General features: G+C 36.1%; 1 protein-coding gene across 1 annotated transcript in view; it reads right to left on the reverse strand.

Moving 5' to 3' along the window:
- LOC141442106 (homeotic protein empty spiracles-like) overlaps positions 1-15,664 on the reverse strand; it is a 49,329-nt gene extending 33,665 nt beyond the window's left edge. Inside the window, exon 1 of the mRNA XM_074107019.1 lies at positions 15,114-15,664. Coding sequence (XP_073963120.1) covers positions 15,114-15,558 — 445 coding nt within the window. The 5' untranslated portion in view covers positions 15,559-15,664. The remainder of the gene's footprint in view (positions 1-15,113) is intronic.
- Between the last annotated feature and the right edge of the window lie 6,323 nt (positions 15,665-21,987).

Below are 21,987 nucleotides of genomic sequence, written 5' to 3' on the forward strand. Positions count from 1 at the left end.
CTAACATATTGGTAGCATGGGGAGCTTTCGTGTTGCTCTGAGGTTGAGCTCTAGTTGAGTTCGAAACGCGTCAGGGTAGTGTAGTGGTGGTGATATTTGGGTTTGTGTGTGTTACTGCGTGGAGGTGGAGGAGCTGCGTGAACACACTTTTGTCGCATAGACGTAGCGTAAGGCCCCGGTTGAGCAAAGTAATTGTTAATAGATCATTAATTCATTATTTTTGTTAGGTATAGCAACAATAAAACATTCATTTCAAAAAAATTTTTTTTTTTCATTTGCATTAGCACTTTTACTGCAATAAACAATATGTAGGCCGCCGTACGACTTCTTTTCTTTTTTATGTGTACCAACTGTATTTAACTATTACTCATGTTTATGCAAATAAAATATTTTTATCGTTTTTTTATCTTTTATATAATACGCTTTATATAAATTCCAGCTATGGGTGTCTACCGCGGTTCTTAAGGCATCTATACCTAGTGCCATCCACGAAGATTTTGTCAAAATTAGCCATTAATGACATTGTAATAAGAACCACGGCACGCGTCATGGTGAATGACTCTACCTGTACAGTCAACTATTTAAACATCGATAGGGTCAAATTTACACAAATATGTATCCACAAAATATGTAGTTTTGCAAGTTTGACTGTATCTCTTTGTGTGACGTACAGTCAAGGGCATAAATAGATATTATATATACGTTACCAAGATGTCAAAAATATCTATATCTACACCTTTATGGCACTAACTACAAGGTCGATGTATACAATATATTTGATGCTATGGCTGTATTCAAGGTGGGCCCTGTACCAGGAGCAAAAAATTAAGCCACAGCTGCCACTTTTCATCTAAAGCTAATTTAGTTCTACAACTTTTGAAAGTACATTGAACATAACATTTAATTTGTTTGGAATAAGCATAGTGATAAAATTACTTAATTTTTGAAAGTTGCAAAACTAAAGTAGTTCCATTCGTTTGAGTAGGAGAACCTGTGCTTTAATTTTTTGCTCCTGTTACATGGCCCACCCTGTAGATATTTACTTGACTGTACAGCCCTGTGACAGAGTGTATCGACAGTCAGAACCCTAAAAAAAGGCAACAATTACACAATTATAGAGTGTGAAAACTCATTAGAGAAATATCACGCGAGACGCGCATTTGCGTTGACAATGAGAGCTATTAAAACGTCGTTATGCACCGGTTAAACGACTCTTGAACACTGTATATACTACTTTCAGATTACTCTTAATATATGTTAATAATCAGCAAATGTGCACTAATAAGAGTGCAAAAGTATTTTCTCACCCAAGTCTCTCATTATAATATAAACCTTATTTAGCCATTGTTATTGCAGCAAAATTATTGCTTAAATTACCTTGACGTTTTGACCATATCGCAGCGGCCGTGGCCATATGCTTGTTTTATTTATTGTTTATTTTTAACTTTAATTAATTAACTGTACTTTTCATTCGTTTATAAGTCCCTAAAGTCTTACGCCAAACTCTACTAATGGTACAACTTGAAAGAGATATCTGTAAACTTTCGCTAAGACACAAAAAAATGTTTGATCTTTGTTTATAATTTGGATATTTGGAATCTTTTAACTAACTATTTACAATAAAATAAATAATATAATATTGAAGGATGAAAACGGTGCGCGCTGGGAGTGGTGACCTTATCCAGTTGTATGCACAAGGTCATTGGCAACTTTCGCCTTCACAAACAAAAACACTTCAAGATGGGTAAAAAAGAGCTTCTGCGTGTTAATTATATGTTGAAAATAGCCTGAATGGCTTCGAGAAAAGTATGGTACGGCCGTGCCTTTCGTTTTAGTTTGCTCGACTTGGCGGGGGCACTAACGTGCCCCCAGATAATTTTCTATTGCGTGCATTTAACTGACATCATCAATTGTAGTATTAACACTAATCACTCATTAATTGCGTTAATTAACACGAGAAAAGTAACGCAATGACTGACATTTAAGGTTACTGTTTTTTATGAAGGCAACTCAATATCTACCTAATACGAGCAAACTGAAATATAGATGCACAGAAAAACCAGAAAAATAAGACCAGCACTGGGAATCGAACCCAGGTCCTCGGCATTCCGTGCCACGTACTATACTGCTACACCACTGCTGGACACGTACATAAAAACTGGTCAAGCGTTAGTCCGACTTGTGCACTGAGGAACCTCTTCATTATCATCATCCCGGGATATATTCATCCCACTGCTAGGCACAGGCCTCCTAACAGAATAAAAGGGCTTGGGCCGTAGTTCCCACGCGTCCCAGTGCGGATTGGGAACTTCAAACACCATTAAATCACTTCGCGTGTTTGTCACTCCGAGCTTAACTTTTTATTTCGATACGATGTTTTTTTATAACGACAGTAGGTGATTTTTTGTTATTTATTGTGTACTTTCTGTACTGCCATAGAATAAGTAATACTTAGTACAAGTACCTACTGCTTACTTTGTCTTGGTGTTCAATAAACTATTATTGTATTGTATTGTTGTAGATTTTTTTTTTTTATTCGATCGGATAGCAAACGAGCAAGTGGGTCTCCTGATGGTAAGAGATCACCACCGCCCATAGACACCTGCAACACCAGGGGGATTGCAGATGCGTTGCCAACCTAGAGGCCTAAGCTGGGATACCTCAAGTGCCAGTAATGTCACCGGCTGTCTTACTCTCCACGCCGAAACACAACAGTGCAAGCACTGCTGCTTCACGGCAGGATTAACGAGCAAGATGGTGGTAGCAATCCGGGCGGACCTTGCACAAGGTCCTACCACCTGCGAACTGAATGAATGAATTGAATCATTCATGAATTGGGTCATTCATGAGCCACCATGGAACCTTTTCAAAGGAAAAGTCATTTTACGATTTTCATTGTTAATTAATGCGATGTCACTATGACGTTTACTGTGAAAAGGTTTCATGTTGGCTCATGAATTAAAGCCCTTGACTTGAATGGTACTTTAGGGTTAGGTATACACGGTCAAAAATGATGAGAGAAAAAAAGCTCTACCATTATCAAATATTTTCCGAAACTACTATAATTTTTAGAGGTGGGCCGAAATTCGTTTTACATTCGGTTTAACCGAATTTCGGCTTTTAGAGTCGAATTTCGGCCGAATGCCGAAATTCGATTTAAATGCCGAAATTTCGGCACTAGAGAATGAGAACATAATTGTACATTTTGACTGAAATTAATAGAAAGCATCTCTGTCACATCAGTAAAATATGCATAAAAAAAACCTATTCATTTAATAAAAATCTTGATTGCAATTCGTAAATTGAATTTTAAAAAAAATTTGGTTCAAAATTTTCACAAACTAAACATTGAGATTGAGAAACAAAGTATTTTTAATTATTGCAAAGTGTGTGTCAACCAACAGTCAAATTTAACAATCTCTTCTTATCTTCTCTTCTTACATATGTATGTACTGGTATTCAAAATTGACTAGAGGGTTATTGAACGGAAGTTCGGCGAAATTCGGACGATTTTTTTATTTTTACAGAATGTTCGGCTGAAGTTCGTATTCGGTTCAAACCACATTCTGCCCATCTCTAATAATTTGGTGTTTACAGTTAAAGAAAACTGTTAATAATCATAACCCATTAGTTACCGCGATAACCCATGGAGTGTCACAACAGACATACTCATAAATTGTCTCCTATCGCAATCACGACGCGATATGAATTAAAAGTTATTTTAATTGCTATATTTTAGGGTTAAATAAAAATACAAAAAGGTAGCTTTTATATTTGTCACATATCTGTGTCTTGCTGAACATACAGCAGGGCTACTAAGAAACTTGAAACTCGAAGTTCGTATCGTACCGTCCCTCTCGCTCTCGGATTAATTAATGTAAGTGTCAGAGGGACCGCACGACACGAACTTCGAGTTTCGTAGTAGCCCTGCAGGAGCTTAAGCTCAAATATGCTAGACAACTATAACACGACCAAGCTAAGTTTGCACCTCGCATATACAAGCAGCTAATCTAATCTAATCTATATAGGCTGGGATGGTATATAAGTACAAGCAGTTCAAAAATTTAAAATTCAACAAATAGGAGACGAAAATTCGTAAGACGCGTATCGGCGACAATGAATGAAAGCTGCTAACGCTACAGTTTTCGTCTCCTAGGTATTTGTTGAATTTTAAATTTTTTAACTGTTCGTCGTAATCGTGTTATAAATTATTGTTAAAATTAGTCAAAGTGAAACTATTTATGATGGTTCTTTTTTACAATTTTGATATTGAACCATAAAAACTGTTACTTTAATTTATTTAGTTTTAATAACAAATCAAACCTTTAAAAACATGAATTATCTATATCGTAAATACAAACTGAGACATGGATGCACAGAAAAACCAGAAAAAGAGACCAGCACTGGGAATCGAACCCAGGTCCTCAGCAACCCCTACACCACTGCTGGACAGGAATCTAGACACGAATTTTTCCTATGCATACATATCTCAGGTTGCTTATTTCTACTATGCTACTTAAGCAGCAGCATGAATTATCTAATTTTCTTCATACAATAATAATTAACACAAACTTATTAACACACAAAAGAATTAGAAAACTGATTGTAATTTAACACGAAACCATTTCAATTGTATGCTAGAATAATAAATCATATTAAAAGTTCCTGAAATAATAACTCTCGACCAACAATAATAGTTTGATTAATTAATCACAATTATTGAGCGGCTTTAGTTATCAATCATTTAATGTAACTACTACTTACTACTAACTGAACTAACTATAATGTATACTTTATCCTTGATATCATTAGACAACACAAGCAATAAATACACAGAGAACTTATTGCCTAACTATTGGCATTTCTTGTAAATATTTCTTTTACAGTATGTTTTAGTTCTTAAGTTAAATATGATGTAAAATGAGTTTTTTTTAATAAATTATTATTATTATTATTAACTTGAAATTAACTTTCTGTCACACGGTATAAGATGAGGGCAGAAAGAGATGGTATAAATGCGATCGCGAACGTCGAAGCATTAGAAAATACGGTTCATTGTACCGAGCTAGTTCTAATAAAATGCGCTTGTATCTGATTTGTACTAGTTAAGACGGTGCCAAATATAGATTCACCATTAAATTTTACAATGATTCTTTATTCAACCCCAACATTATAGTAAGCAGTACTGAAAACACAGGCATGCATAGCGATTTTCCAAGGCATATAATTTCAGTTAGGTATTCTCAATATCCATAACTGTCCCATTAATGCTCCAAGTTAGCTGAAATAAATCCCTTTATCTAAATATGAACGCTTAAGTTAGTTTTAGGTACTACTATGTGTTTAGTGTTGTATATATTTTTATTTTTACTACCAATTAAGCGTTTACACGCAATATGTTGTCTACCATTATCTGGAATGAAGCATGGTTATAAATCATTTCGTGTAACCACCAACTACCGATCTCAATCCAAGATGGCCGCAACTCAAACAAGATCAGGCATAAATAAACCGTCCACTTAACTCGCCAACAAAGTCTCAAATTACATCCAATTATAAACCATTCAAATCTTTTAGAGGAATATTGTTAAAAAACATCGACAATCGCGATAATTAAGAAACGTTACGTGACGTTTGGGCTACTTGGTTAACGAGGTAGGGGTGCGCGCGTTATCGACTGTCGATATCGATATTTCATCATTCACAATCAGACTTTCCTGACAAACAAAATATCGCTAGATGTAGCCTTTACCGAGAGATCCGTTTGACGTTACTAGCGTGAGATTCAATATTTTAGTTATAAACCAATCCCAATGTCAAACGTGCTACACAATACAAACACCATCTAGTGATACGTCACCTATCAGAAGACCGTCAGTGGCAGTTGTAAAATATTATAAGTGTTATTAATTCTTGCCTAAACTGCTAGTTTTACATAATTATTAGGCAGGACATTTTTTTAGAGTCGATAATAGGCACTAGGTTACGATGGGTAATTACAATTGATATCGTGATACAAACGTATTGGATGGATAGGAGTAACGAAAATTAAGTAGGTATTAGTTATGAAAATGTCGTCGGTGGGTCTTTTCTATACCTACAAGAAACCTGTGATGGATGTGTATTTAGTCTCCTCTATTATGTAAATTTTATGATAATGCATTTAATAAACGCTTAAATAGTAGGTAAATATCGCAATAAACCCGTAAACCTATTGAAAAAAAAATACTTTACATAATACAATTACGTAGAAGACGAATGGATTAATACGTAAAACAGGAAGTCCAACCTATTTACCTTTTACACATTATGGAGCCTGAATAATGGCGGCATTTGGCCAATCCGGTTTGGCCGACCGCTGACGGCCTTAAACGTAGGCGTCTCCAAAAAAAATTTTTACAAATTATGAAAATAATGTAGCATCGTTTTCTTTCTATCCCGAGCTAAAGTATAAATATCACGCACATCTCCGACGCGTTCATGTTGCTATCACCTGCCACAAAATTAGTTTGTACGAGCCACAAAAAACGGAGCTAATATGCTCATTTCCTTCAGTTTTCTATGTATGTAGCAAGTAGAGCTCTCGTGTAGCTCAAATCAACGTTACTGCACCCACTTGGCGTCACCATCATTATGATGTGATAACATTGAAACTTTTTTTTCTGTTAATAACTGTAAATACCTAATATATTTTTCTTTTTTCTTACCAAATTTGAGTCAATTGAAATAAATGTTATTAAAAATATTATTTGTTAAATTTAGATTTAAATTGAATTGTAAATATTCTTCTTTATTCGTCACCTTTCCGGTTCACTCAAGGACTTTAATTTATGAGCCACCAAGGAACCTTTTCAAAGGAAAAGTCATTACGATTTTCCTTGTTAATTAATGTGATGTCACTATGACGTTTACTGTGAAATGGTTGCATGGTGGCTCTGAATCTTTGACCATACATAGATATATAGATAAAATAGTTTATTCACAAACATGCCATGACAATTGTACGAAAAGAAACAATTAAGGTTGTACCTAACATAGGTATAAAAGTTGTCACGGTCACGGCACAGCCGCGAAAAGGCGCCGACTAAGCATGTGCTGCGACATTGCTGTCACAGCGGTGATATTCTGTCGTAACCATGTTCTACAGTTCAAAAGTACCGTGAATATGCTCTTAAGTCCAATTAAGATTAATAATAGAATTAATTAACCAATAAAATATGAAATTGGCAGCCCATAAATATTCCTTGAGATCTATGTTATTACATTTATGTGAGAATCTTTGTTTTGTCTATATCTAATTAACGATCAGCACTAGCTGTTAATAGTTTGATAATCCAATATAGCAAACTATAATCCTGTTAATTAAATTTCAATACCAATTATCAAACAAAGTTCATCATGTGACAATGTTTTCGAAGTATAATCGATATAGTAATTACTTGTTGTAGTCTTTATTATTTTACCCTAAGATTGAAAGATGAAACAGTATGAACTTAGACACCACGTTCAGTTCATATAAGTAATGCGTGTATAATATGTATGTACATTATAACTTTACTCATGTCCGGAAAATAGTAGTTTGTCCCCTGAATCACGGTATTATATTTTTTACACCTGGCTTGATTAAAATAATGCCTATTTTTATAACTTTCTATTTTTATCTTAATTTCGATAGTTAAACAAACACCGTTTCTATCATCGACACTTTTCCCTGCACTACAGAATAATAAAATTTGGGCGACAATGGCGTCGGTTGATAACCGCGCTCCCGCTCGCACAAAGGTCCTTTGTGACAGCTTAACTTTTTAAATCATTTTTTAGGACCATGACCCGGGACGTTAAGCCGGTTTAATTAAAATGAACAGTGTTAGTTCATAAAAATAATATTGTTAAAGGGGCGGGTCAATAATATAAGCGTTTCGTTATTTGCCAAATAATATTTGGTCCTTTGAAACGGTATTATGCGGGGGGTTTTGTTGACACAGATAATGGCACGCAGTTCCGAGGGGAGGATTCGATATAATTTGATTTTTATTGCTACTGGTTTTGTCACTGGCTTAACAGAGCTCGGTTAGCAATAATTAAGTTCAATTGTGATTTTTTCGTATTTTTCATTATTACTTTTTGCAACTTATGTAATAAAATTATATAAGTACTTAAAGGCTTTGTTAATGAGTAGCAAAAATATGAATTAATTTATGCTTTCGAAGAAGCCTGTTGTGGATGATAATTCGTATTAAAGACACATAATTAGAACCAAAGATACTCTCAAATAATTAGTATCAAATGTAGTTAAAAATATAAACTGATGCAGACTGGTATCATTTTTTTTTAATTGGCTGTTTATTATTTTCTAACGCTCAAGCTCGGTGTCCTGTTTTCATAACCTTAAAATCAGAGTCATCTGTCATTTAGTAAATATGGCTGTGCAAAACAATAATTTATTCAACATTGTCTCTAATTATGACTACAATTAACTTATCTGCTTCGTAATTACAGCTAATGGAACGATAGCAACATTGTAGTAGGTTATATGGAGGTTATCTGACAGTCGTTATGAAATGTGCCTACACCTTAATTGTGAAGGATCAAATGTCACGTACTGAATAACATTTTTATTTCTTTAAATTATCTTATTTGCTTTATTATCTTCAGTTTTTAAATACGTCGTACTTTTTCGTAAACAAACTGTTTTTTAACCTAGAAAAAGGAAAAAAGTGATACACAACAAAAAATTTGCATGAAAAACAATTGCTAGTATAATTTCGGATGAAAACTTAATGAAAAAAATCCTAACCGAATACATCCCACTAATAGGTACCTATTATAAATGCTAAAGTCTGCAAGAGACTTACACTGTTGTTTGTTTGTTACCTCTTCACGTATAAACCACTGAACACCGATTTAGAAGAAATTTGGTATACCTACAGATAGTTTGAGTCTTGGGTAAGGACATATTTTAAAGTAGTTTTTATTCCGAAAAATCGCATAGTCCCCGCGGGATAGCGATACACGAAATCTACGCGGACGGAGCTGCAGGCAACAGCTAGTTATACATAATAGGTAGGTAAACATAAATCACAATTCAAAAGCTTACGTCAGTTTAAAGGATGTTAACCTCAAAAGTGCCGTTAAAGACGTTCAAAATTATTTAAAACCTTAACAATTCCACCTAATCTCGAACTAAATGTAAAAGGGTTAACGGAAAAAAAAGAAAGCCAATTAACTTATTTCAAAAACCGCAAACCGAAACAAACAGATTGTCACTTTGTTCCTTTTTAAAAATGGATTGAGTGAGGCATTCGTAATTCAAACGGTCCCGAAGGATTTATTTTTAATTTTATTTTTTAAACAAGTGCCGGCCGCGGGGTTTTATCTTAAATGCTGGTGTTTTAAGATAAGCTTCTTTTTTAAGAAAAAGCGGTTTGTAACTCGTTAAAGGATTAATGGATGAACAGTTTGAGATAAACCTCGTTTATCTATTAATTGCTTTGGTTGTAACACCAGGGTTTTAATGTTTGAACAAAATGTTAATAAAATCAATTCAGTAAGTAATAAAATAATGTGTGATGCAATCTTTGCGATTTTTACATGTTAAAAATATGTGAAATCGTAAATCGAACGCAGCAGTGATTAATACTTACACATTTAGCAATATTTGATGTTTTTTTTTTTTTGGCTGTTATAACAGCCAGTTTTTATATTCAACGAACTATAACTAAACTAATTAAATAAGACTAAGTTTTGTTCATTGATATAGATGGACTTCCGTAAGGTAACGTCTGAACCAATCAGTTTTTATTTTATCTTGCTTTTCAATACTTTTGAGTTAGCAGTATATTTTAACCCTTAGGGTGTGGTTGTATAGGATATTTTCCTTTGATCTATAAAAAACTTTTATATTCAGTATAACTTTTTTATTTACTCAAGAACCTGAAGTAGCTGCAGCGCTATTTGTTTAGTAGGTAAGTGATTACTAACGGACGTTCAAACAACTTCACCTATAAAAATATTTGATTTTTAAAATAAGACTTCCTGTGACCGGACAAGGAATGGCTGCTTACTAATTTGTTGATTTAAAAAAAAAGCTTGAGAAAATGGCAGCTTACGTCAGTTCAAGACTGGGAAGGATTTATGTTTCCCTCTCATTCTGACATGCCTGTACATGTCAGGAATAACGATGTAAGAACCTCAGGAGGTGATAAATTAGAGTAAAAGAAGGGTTTGAACCATAAATGTCTTAGTCAAATGCGTACTTTTTTCTACATTATTTAATACCTATTACCGGCACTTTTCTATGTTCGGTGTATTTTTTAAAAATGTCACACAATTGACTAAGACTTCCAGACTTCTTGTGTAGGCCAGAGATGTACCTATTTTTAGATTGGTTACGCAATTGATTAGGTAAATCAAATTATTAGACATGTTTAAATTTTGTCGTAATTATTCGCAACACTCATTGTTTTGAGATTAAAAAGAAAGTAAAATGATCAAAAACCTGAACCTGCCTAATCTACAGATTTGCTTAGGTTATTTTTTTAATGATCCCATGAAGCTTATTTCTTCCGAAAAAAAAATGCATTATATCAAAGAATGATTAGAACTTTAACAAATGTGTGATTTTTCACTAAAATGAATTTATCAGAACTTAAATTAAACGTGTCAGTTATACAAAAACAACAGTGTATTTTTAAATCATGTGTATCTAATAATATTTATATCACTTAAATATTCGCGTTTGATGTCGATAAACTTTGTTAACATTGAACTGTTTTGCAAGGTATCTGCAAACATATAATAATATTATATACCTACTCAGCGGCACATAAGTTAGCCCACTCTACATACAAATTACCTGGCTATTACTGCATACATTTGAGGGCCAGATTTTTTGCTGCTCAGTATATCATCAAAGTCCAGTCAAAAGGTTTTTTCATTATATATACCTGTCTGTAATATTTTTTTTATTATTATTCATTAAGATTTTTTTTTCATATAAAGTGAAAAATATTTAACTACTAATTAAGTTTAGAAAGCGGAAAAGTTTTTTAGTTAATTATAAAACTGCAGTGACTTTTTCTTTAAAAACTTATGTTTTGTTAACATGCATTGCTGCTGCCAAAAACAAAAACGGCGGTCTCAACTATGTTGTAATTATGTTGCCAGCTTTTTGGAATACTAAGTTTTCGCTTGAAGCGTAAAAATCACGATGCAAGAGCCAAAAAAATAAATTAAAACATCCAAATCTTCAAATTGTTAACATCTAATAAAATTTACATTGTTAAGATCATCCCGAGCTTAAGTCTACGACTCATTTACACAAGGCCAATTGGCAGCTAATTAAACTTAGTTTCTTGAAAATACCTATAGTTCATTTCGTTTGACGTAGGTATTTAAATAATTATGACGTCTGTCACTTTGACAGGACTAGACGTAGATTGGTTACAACTGGAACGTATTTTAGCCATACGCCTTGAATGTGTTATAAAGGCTGAGTAGGAGTATAAAACACCTGACGCGAGGGCAGCACTTCTGTCGGTGATGTTATTTAAAGGAATACTTTGTAATACTTCAGACTTTTTCTATGACAAATACTTTTATACATTGTGAATTATTTTTCTTCTAAGTGTATGGATAATCTTCGGCATTTTAACGCACAAAAACACAAAATAACACTTTATAATACGACGCGCAAACAACGTTAAACTTTGACAGCATTAGACAGATGACATTTTAATTTATTGTTACGAGTGCAAGAAATGAGTTCTATTGGTTTTCCGCAATATGGCGAGGTTTTTTATAATTCTGGTCAGCCTTTACGCTTTTTAGATTTTTTAGAAAAGAAAAAATACCTTCAGTTTGTAAAAGATACAAAACAAAACAGTAAATAGAAAAAACTATATGCCTTCATGACTTTTTATTGCTTTATATAGTTTTTTTTTAAATTTATTTATTGTAACGATCAGTCAACCATAATAATACCTATGCTAGTGAATTTGTAATAAATTAAGAATTACAAAAAAGTTTGTTTATACTCTTTATTGTACAAAAAGGAGAAACAAAAACCGTTTATAAATATTATAATCAAGATAAAAATTTGATATCTACCCTACTTAAGATGAAGCTGTGAATGATCAAATACAGGAAACAAGTGCCTATTATAGCTATAGTAAGGTACCTAATCAAACTGTGTATATTTGGGCTCGGATGGCCTTTCAAGGAAAAATACCGACCGTCGGAAGTTTTGAATTCATTGATACAAAAAAAACGAATTCTCCCAAAGGGCTCGTAAAGTAGAACGTGTCAGCAATAACCGGAAATATAGCCACTAGAAAGAACCAGGAATTTAAAAAGTTTTCACAATAAGCACTTCAAAAAATCCGCATCAAAGAGTAATTATTTTATTGCAAAGTGACCTATACGTGCTACCTAACATGTAACATAGCACTCAAATTCAAATACGGCCCAAATATTTGGCTAGATGTTTTGTTCTGTGTTGTTTTTTTTCAGTAATAAAATATTTTGTAAACATTTATTACAATAGTACCTATCTAATATGTAATTGTTAGCGTCTACTAAAATATGAAATACCTTATTATTAATTTACCGTCGATTATCTTGATTCAAAATAAATAAAAACTAATGTTTTTTTAATTTTTTGACAGATTTCATACTAATTTCTAGCATTTATCATTTCATATTTGCATGAATTTGACTTTTATGTTGCATGTAATCCGGTCTACTAATGACTGTCATGTCATGTCACATGCGAACTGCCAAAATGTCAAGTTGCAAATGGACGTGCAGGCAATTAACTTTTTCTAAATCAAGATGCAGGTGCTTTCGCTGACATTTAGATTTGACTGACAGGGCTGGTAAGACTGACGCCTAGATAATATTGTTAGTCCATTACTTAACGTTTACAAGTCTTTCACCTAGTGTCATTATAGGTGTAAAAAAGCTTTTTGCTATGACGTGTTTGATGTTAAAAAACCTTCGTTTAAGTAGCCTTCACAGAAATACCCTTCTGCCGCATTTAAGGGTAGTTTTAAATACACTGCCACGAAGTGTTGGAATAACTTGCCTCCGCCATTCAAAAAATTAGTCACTATTAGTAATTTTAAGTTTAAACTTAGTGCATATTTAATTTATTTGCAAAAAGCGCTCCCCGCAGGTGGGAAGGCTACTTATTCATATCTCTAACACGAATACCTTCTTTTTGACTTTTAATCAGACTTGCGTTTGGTTTCTACATATTTAATCACAGATTATAAGCTATTGTTGGTCTTCGTAAATTTATAAATTTGTTATTACCTATTTATTGTACACTTTTCCGACACACACTCATTTGTGCTGATTCCGGTCCAACACATTAGGTGCAAAGATATGAAGGTGTTGGCTGAAAATCAGCGCTGTAGTAGGCAGCATATACTTACTGCAGCATAATGCTGAGTCAATTCCTTTTCGACATCATCAAATGTTTTTATTTTCTGTAAATTATGTATTATTTTAAGTTCGATGTCGAAATAAAGTTATGTCTATGTCTATGTCTAAATAAGTACACTTTCATTGTTGACAGTTATTTTGTATTTAAATTGATGCTATTGTCGGTATGCCTACGCCTCGGGGTCCCGGTCTGCGCCCGACATCGGTGTCCCTGCGTAAACGACGTGGACCGGCTTGGGCATCACGGTCTTTCCTGCCAGAGAAGTGCGGGTCGTTTCTCAAGACATGGTGCCTTTAAATGATATTATGCGTCGGTCTCTTGCTACGGTCAATGTGCCGGCTGTTTTAGAGCCGGCAGGCATATCTAGAAATGACGGCAAGAGACCGGACGGAATGTCTCTGATTCCGTGGAGTATGGGACGTGTGCTAGTGTGGGATGCAACTTGTGTTGACACACTGGCCCCGTCTCATCTCCACCGAACATCAATAAGGGCAGCAGCAGCAGCAGAAATGGCAGAAACTGCCAAAGCAGGAAAATACAGTGGTCTCGGTGCCGAATATGATTTTGTACCTTTCGGTGTCGAGACCCTTGGTCCGAGGGTTCCTGGCGCTCTGAGTCTCTTCAAAGATCTATCAAAGAGACTCAGAGATAGCACAGGAGACCGAAGAGCTGGCAGTTTCCTCGCTCAACGCATCAGTCTTGCGATCCAGCGGGGAAATGCTGCCAGCATCTTTGGTACCATGCCGCAGGGTCCATTTTTAGATTTATTATAGTTTTAGCTTATTTAATTTTATTGTACCTAATCTTTTTTTTAGTTGGACCTGTATTGTTCTGGAATTAAAATACATATTTAGGTAGAAACAAATTATTATCGTGCCATACCTAATTGACGCTTCTTTTATTTAATTGTGTAGATATAATGATGAGATAATCCTACGCATTTTTTTAAACTAATTTTCACATTATTTTTGTACCTAATCATTTTTAACACTGCCATTTTTGGAAAAGTTCTATTTCAGTTTTACTTCTCTCATACTTAATAAGTAAGTACTTACGAGTAGGTTAGGTGTACAACAACAAAAAAATAAACAATAAATAATAAATAAATAAATATCACGGTACAATTCACACCAATTGACCTAGTCCCAAAGTAAGCTTAGCAAAGCTTGTGTTATGGGTACTAAGCAACGGATAAATATAATTATATAGATAGATACATACTTAAATACATATTAAACACCCAAGACCCGCGAACAAACATCCGTATTTTTCATACTAATATGCCCCGACACGGGAATCGAACCCGGGACCTCAAGCTTCGTAGTCAGGTTCTCTAACCACTAGGCCTTCTGGTCGTCTAGTACCTAGTATAAGAAGTTAATCCTCAAGCGTCGATTAGTTATTGCGGAACTTTCGGACTACACTTACACACTTAGAAGTTTAAGTTTAGCAAAAAACTACCTTAGACACCAACTTTGATAATCCTATTGCGCAATGTTGTTTTCTTAACTCAGTGGAAAGCATTTTTTCTATTAGATCCCTATCTATTACCTACATCTCTTTTTCCACCGACCTTCCCTACATTTAAAACTCATTCTGATTCAATTCACTATTAGGTACCCATCACAATATCTTAAACCACAATCTTACTCGTAGTAGAACTTACCTCCCGGAAACCTATGCGGGAATATCCTTCCGTGTCTGTTGATTAGCCAAGGATACAGCTGGTAGGACTCTCTAGGCACAGGGGCCGCGGGGTGCGGCGGGGGATGCGGGGGGAGCGGCCCCCCGAACCCTTGCTGCTGATGAGCCAACGCCGCCGCCAGCGCCGCTCCTTGGAAATGCGCCAGGAACTGGTGGTGGTGACTCTGAGCATCCAGGTAAGGCAGTCTTTTCAACTCGGGAGAGGGAAACACAGCTGGTAAAGCACTAGGCCGCAACAAAGGTCGTGGTGAAGGGCTTCGTGGGGAAGCCACAGGGGAAGGCGAACCAGGACTCGCCAGTGGAGGCGACGCATGCTTCGGCGGCCCGCCCACTATACTGTCTATACTGAATCCGATTTTCGGCTTCGATGGCACCGCCATCACAGGGGTCGGTGCGAGAGGCATCATGCTTTCACGAGTCAATCACAACACTTAGCACTGTCACAGAGCACAATCCATGGTGACGCGCGATACGAACGCCAAGGTGGCGCGCGGCCGAATGACTAGCCGCCCGTGCCGGCCGCGGGAAAAAATAACGAACATGGATACCTGAGCGCCGATTGGCCCGCGTTTACCAATGGGTGGCGACGGATCGTGGAACTGCATTTGAAATTTGAATTGGTGTGTTCCTATTGGTCGACTGGGTTGGGGAGGTTGCGTTCGAATTTGGAATGCTTTCGCGGTGGGCGGTTGGTGTCGGGAGCTTGCGTGTAAGCCTGCCGGTTGAAAGCGGCAGTCGGTGCTTGTCCCGCGTCGGCTACAGATCGGCTCCCGACTTTGTTCGGGTTGCAATCAATTAAGGCTGTGATTGGGTCAGCCCAGACCCGCATTCGAAATACTCCTCAATTAACTCCAATAGTTTATTAACTTAACGTCGCGAGATATTTTCAGCGATTTCTCGGTTAGAAATTAATTTGCGACCCGGCCGCTCGACGGTTTCGGGATTTGTAATTATTTTTATCGTTATTATTGTTTGCCGTTTTCTTATAATGTTGAATTAAATTTTAATGAAAGTTGATAAGGTTTGAATTTCACGCAAATTTTACGCCATTATAAACTAAAGAGTGTTTTGTAAATAGTTTGATTTTTTAATTAAAATTGTTTTGCTTTGTAACTTGGGTCATGATAACGATCTCGTTGGGAAACATGCGTTCGTGTAATAAACGTGTTTTAGATACATTTATTACCGAGAGTATTGTTTGCTCGTTTCGTTAAATATTTATGTTAAATGTCTACTTATACCTTCTTTCTTATTTGAAATTATGGTGTAGCTGTCATAGACGAAATTTAAAAGCTTATTGATAGCCAGGGGAGGTGCTAATTCGTCATCTAATAGGTAATGTGGTGTGCCATTATAAGGCCTCGCTAAATTTATCTTGTCCACGTCAAATTTAGGTAGGTCTTAGTAAATTTAACATCATCTACACATTAACCGACATTAACAGCATTTCTTTTTAGGTAGGTATTAACCTATGTAGGTAAAATAAGTTCAGATTATCTACCTAACGCCATTTATTTTTATTCAGACAAATACCTAGGAATGAAGATTCCTATCCATACTAATATTATAAATGCGAAAGTGTGTGTGTTTGTATGTTTGTCCGTCTTTCACGTCGAAACGGAGCGACGGATCGACGTGATTTTTGGCATAGAGATAGTTTATGGGCCAGAGAGTGACATAGGCTACTTATATTTATACACTGCTGGCAATAAAGTAATTTCGTTAGGAAGTTATCAAAGTCTGTATTTTAGTTTATTCATTAAATTAATGTCATGGTTAATTTACAGATATACCTAAGTTACTTTAACCTCCCTTAAAAAAAACCTGACCGCCGGTAACACACTGTATAAATCCATACATATATACATAGGTACCTACTAATATTATAAATGCGTCAGTAGGTAACTGTCCTTCTGCGTCAGTCTGCTACCTCGTTACCCTTTAACACATTTTTCCGCTTTGCAGCGAAAACTGCTTACGCGCCTAGCGTGTTCTTGGCACTGAATGTGTTAACCGCTACTCCCATTCAGATGAAATTCGGTATGACGGTTAGAGACTCTAGGAAAGACATAGGATACCTAGTTTATATCCGGAAAAATATTCAGTTCCCGCGGCATCGTGGATAAACAAACTCTTTACTGACTCAATCACAGGCAACAGCTATAGATACTTACTTACCTATCATTAAAATTAAAAACATAAACTAACCCGCGGAATTGTACTTGTTTTTCCTTTCATTTTCCCATGAATGGTGAGTATTCAGTTACCATACTGGGCGGGCTGCATGCCAACTTAGGCGTCTTGGTTCACCATCAGGCGTAGAAGCAATTAAACGAAACACTATAATGACCTAAACAACTTACAAAAGTTGAAAAATCTCGGACATTGTTATAATCCTACAGAGCCTGAGGGGCTACTCCGAAATTCGAAAATAGAAGTTCGTATCGTTCGGTCTCTCTGACACTTATACTATTTAATACGAGAGCGAGAGGGACGATACGATAAGAACTTCGATTTTCGAACTGCGGAGTAGGCCCAGGGGGCACCTGGCACGAAGCTGAGCTGAGATTTACTTCCAAGAGAGTGCGATAGTGGGATAGGTTGATTGAGTGAGAAAAAGAGAGGTCATTAGATCAGTGAGGAATTGTTGTTGCTGAGGGGGTGCCATGAGGATATATAGATGGATGTCCTGGTCTGAGCATACATTACATATACATTTTGCAGGTGGTAGGACTTGTGCAAGGTCCGCCGGATTGCTCACCATCTTGCTCGCTAATCCTGCCGTGAAGCAGCATGCAAGAGAGACAGCCGGTGAAATTACCTACTGGCACGTGAGGTATCCCATCTTAGGCTCTAGGTTGGCAACGCGTCTGCAAACCCCTGGTGTTGCTGCGGTGGTGATCTCTTACCATCAGGAGACCCAATCCAGTACAAATTTTTAACCTATGAATTTAAATAATTATACAATAGTTAGCCTAACCCTTCATCATCATCATCAGCCGGAAGACATCCACTACTGGACAAATTTAAGGCCTCCCCCTTAGAGCGCCACATGAACGACAACTCGCCACTTGCATCCACCGGTTAAATAAAAGAAACCGCATTCAAATCGGTTCACCCGTTTAAGAACTACGGTGCCACAGACAGACACTCAGACACATAGCGATCAAACTAATAACGCCCCTCTTTTGCGTCGGGAGTTAAAAAAAGCATTTATTCGTCGTATAAAATCGGTTATAACGACTAAATGTAAGATTTGAAACGCGACAGTGAATTTTACAATCTGAATATGTTACCTATGTTGTTTCTGGACTAAATTTTAAATCGATTTAACGCTTTTCTAGTACATACAATGGCATAGGCCTCACCCGCGGTTTCCCTCGAGAGACAAAAAAGAAAGAGAGTAAAGCGTGGTTATTGTTTTACATTGTATGAAGACCCTTGGAAAATTCCATGTCTCTAGCTGTTTACATCCGTATAAAACCGATTCCGTGTAAATTTCGACTGTCACAAGTAGGTAACAGCTATTATAAAATTGTTTATGTATATGTTGCTATGTGTGTCTGTTGCTATGTAGGCGTCATAATTCATAGAGGATAGCTTTGTGGGGTCGCCGTCATCGGAACCGATGAGGGGGACTATTATATTTATAATTATTGCAGATGTGTGTATTATAGGTAAGGTAAACGTCCGAGAGGCCGACACGCTAACGCCTAATAGATGACACCCCTGTCACCTCTATTGCTAATAACATAAAATTAAAGATGCCATCTACTGGGACAGTGACGAGCACTCGTTCGTATACCTTACAACGTGCCTCTACCCTCTGAATAAAGATACATAGAACGTTTTGATTAAGTGTATTTCTAACCAAGGTAAAAACCTCATAACAAACGCCACAGTATTAACGGAGAAATGTTTGATTTTGTGTTTGATACTTCGGAATAACCTGTATTATATAGATACAAAATAAAATAAAAATATCTAATCAAATTATTTACAATATTAGAACATTCCTGCGATTTTCGGAAACTTTCTAGCGAGGAGTCACGTTCTATGTACCTATTGTATGGTTACTTCTACCTATATAAGGTGCTATCAAATTAAGTACCTACCAATATTTTTAGAGCTGATAGTATTCGTCTCTAGTACCTAGTAAGTAAATATTTAAAAGTTTATGGTTAATTTTTGGAGATAATTAGAAAACAACTTTGCTGCGTAAAAACACCCTGTTGATGAGTTAATTAATAGTTAGTTCTTCTCTTCTTTAATTATCTTGACTGTCACAAGTTACTTGCCACTCATTGGCCACTTCACTTAGATAAATAAATGTCAAAGTCACATAGGTAGGTAATGACTATTAATAGTTTTCCCGCCAATCGTTCACGTTTATGGCAAACGACGGGTTCACTTGACAGAAAGTATTAAATATCTCGTCACGCAAATGCACAGGTTCATTATGTTTGGGCGGAATTACAATAGCGATGTTGACTCGACCAATCAACTGACGTACTTTTTATGAGCTGTCAAAACACAATTCTCCCATAGAGTTTGAATGGAAATAGCAACTTATGACGTACTTGTTCGCCAACTCAATCAACTAACTATTTATTTGTTTTAAAGCACCAAAAAATCTAATTTTGCATTTAATCGAAATTTAATCAGGTTTTCAGGGCTGAAATAAAACGGTTTTTACTGGAGTCGTGTCTTCGAATTATTTTTAATGGTGCCAACATCCCTATTTTATTTATATTGTTCAGGAAATTAAAACAAAAATATCGTATGAAAAGTTTTCTTAATTAATCATCATCACCCAGCCTATACACGTCCCACTGCTGGGCACAGGCCTCCTCTCAGAACAAGAGGGCTTGGGCCATAGTTCCCAGTGCATAGGCCCAGTGCGGATTGGGAACTTCACACGCACCATTAAATTGCTTCGCAGGTTTGTGAAGGTTTCCTCACGATGTTTTCCATCACCGCAAAGCCCGTGGTAAATTTCAAATGTAATTCCGCACATGAATTTCGAAAAACTCAGTAGTAACAGTCATCCACCAGCACCATCATCTGACACAACAAGCGTGCATAAATATCTGATACGACTCTATTTGTAGGGCTGGTAGGACGTGTGAGATATTTTTGTACGCTCTACTGTGGCAAATATTAATGCACGTGACTTTACTTAAATTTAAATTCCGGAATACCAAAAAAAGCAAAAAATCCTAGAAATAGTATGATAAGCACAGCGTGAGAGAACCTACTGGCGCTTTCTAACGTAATGTTACGCTAGAACCGAAGCTCAAGTGCTAACAAACCCGCAGGTTACCCAAGGTGTGTCTTAAACCCACAAGATTTAACCGATACGATCGGCATTACTGACTCGTGACCGTATTTGCATACCTGAATAGAGCTCGCCGCCATCTTATTACAGCCCCTTTTGAATAATTACGGCTGGCTTTATCACCTCAGATGGAGGTGAAAAGTGGCTGGGTGAGGAGTTCAAAAGCTTACGATATGGACTGAAGAGCGGACCGTTTGTAGGATCCAGAGCTAATACTGCTTGGAGGTCTACCTAAATATTAAACAAATAGTCTAACTTTTTTTTATTCGACTGGATGGCAAACGATCAAGTGGGTCTCCTGATGGTAAGAGATCACCACCGCCCATAAACATCTAACTTAGAAAAAGTGGAGAAATCTCATAAATAAAGAAAAGAAAGATTCAAAGAAGACATTTATTCACGTTCACAAAGACACACAAATACAACAAAATTAAAAAATAACAATAAACATCAAACACAAATAATAAAAAAAAAATGAAAAAACATAAGTAGTACAGTCAGCATCAAAAGTAGCTATACACTTACGTACCTACTTTGTTGTTTTACAGCCACGTACTAAAACGCCATGCAAGATTGTCAATGTGTCAATGCGACAGAGTAAAAAAGTGATCCGCTACTTTTGCTGCTGACTGTACACGATTTTATGTTTCTCAGCATATTCTTAAAACATTTAAAAATAAATTGAGCACCGCTCCTGGCAATAAATATAAAAAAATAACTGACAGAGTATTGATATTTTTTAGAAATCTAATATTTTTACCTAATATAGTTATAAACCTATTCCAAAAAGTGGGTGAGGTATCGCAATTTCATCCTACGACGTTCAAGAACCACAAGAAATTAAGCTGCCTTTAGAATGTATGTATAAAAATTAGCATACGAATTGCTATATTTATTGATTCACAAAACCAAGTGACAACTTTAAAATCAAGACACGTTCTAATGTAAGGAATTGTATTTTTGTTAAGTTATGTACTGTTTTACATGACAATTTATATAGTAGCGTAGCTTCATATTTTAATACTGTGAACACAATAGGCAATTTACGCCTTTCGACGTAGATGACACCCACAGAGTTAATAAGAAGTGTAATATTATGGAAACATTAACTTATATGTATATTGTAAGTAGCTGTGCTTAGTTTCTTTGCGAGATAGAATCCAGAATACGGAAATTCGCCAAAGGAAAGTCACCGACATAGCTCGAAGTAGATATATGCAAGTTGAAGTGGCGGTGAACGGGCTACATCACTAAACTGGCCAAATAATATCTAAACAGCAGGGCTACTACGAAACTCGAAACTCGAAGTTCGTATCGTACCGTCCCTCTCGCTCTCGTATTAAATAGTATAAGTTTCAGAGGGACCGCACGACACGAACTTCGAATTTCGAGTTTCGTAGTAGCCCTGCTGGCAGTTTTCGATAAACTGCTATGCGCTAGGTAAGTGAACACACATTCAATGATTGTCTAATTTATACTAACGGTAAATATTTAGAAA

The sequence above is a fragment of the Choristoneura fumiferana genome, chromosome 25, assembly GCF_025370935.1.
Source record: "Choristoneura fumiferana chromosome 25, NRCan_CFum_1, whole genome shotgun sequence".
In the NCBI taxonomy this organism is placed as follows: Eukaryota; Metazoa; Arthropoda; class Insecta; order Lepidoptera; family Tortricidae; genus Choristoneura; species Choristoneura fumiferana.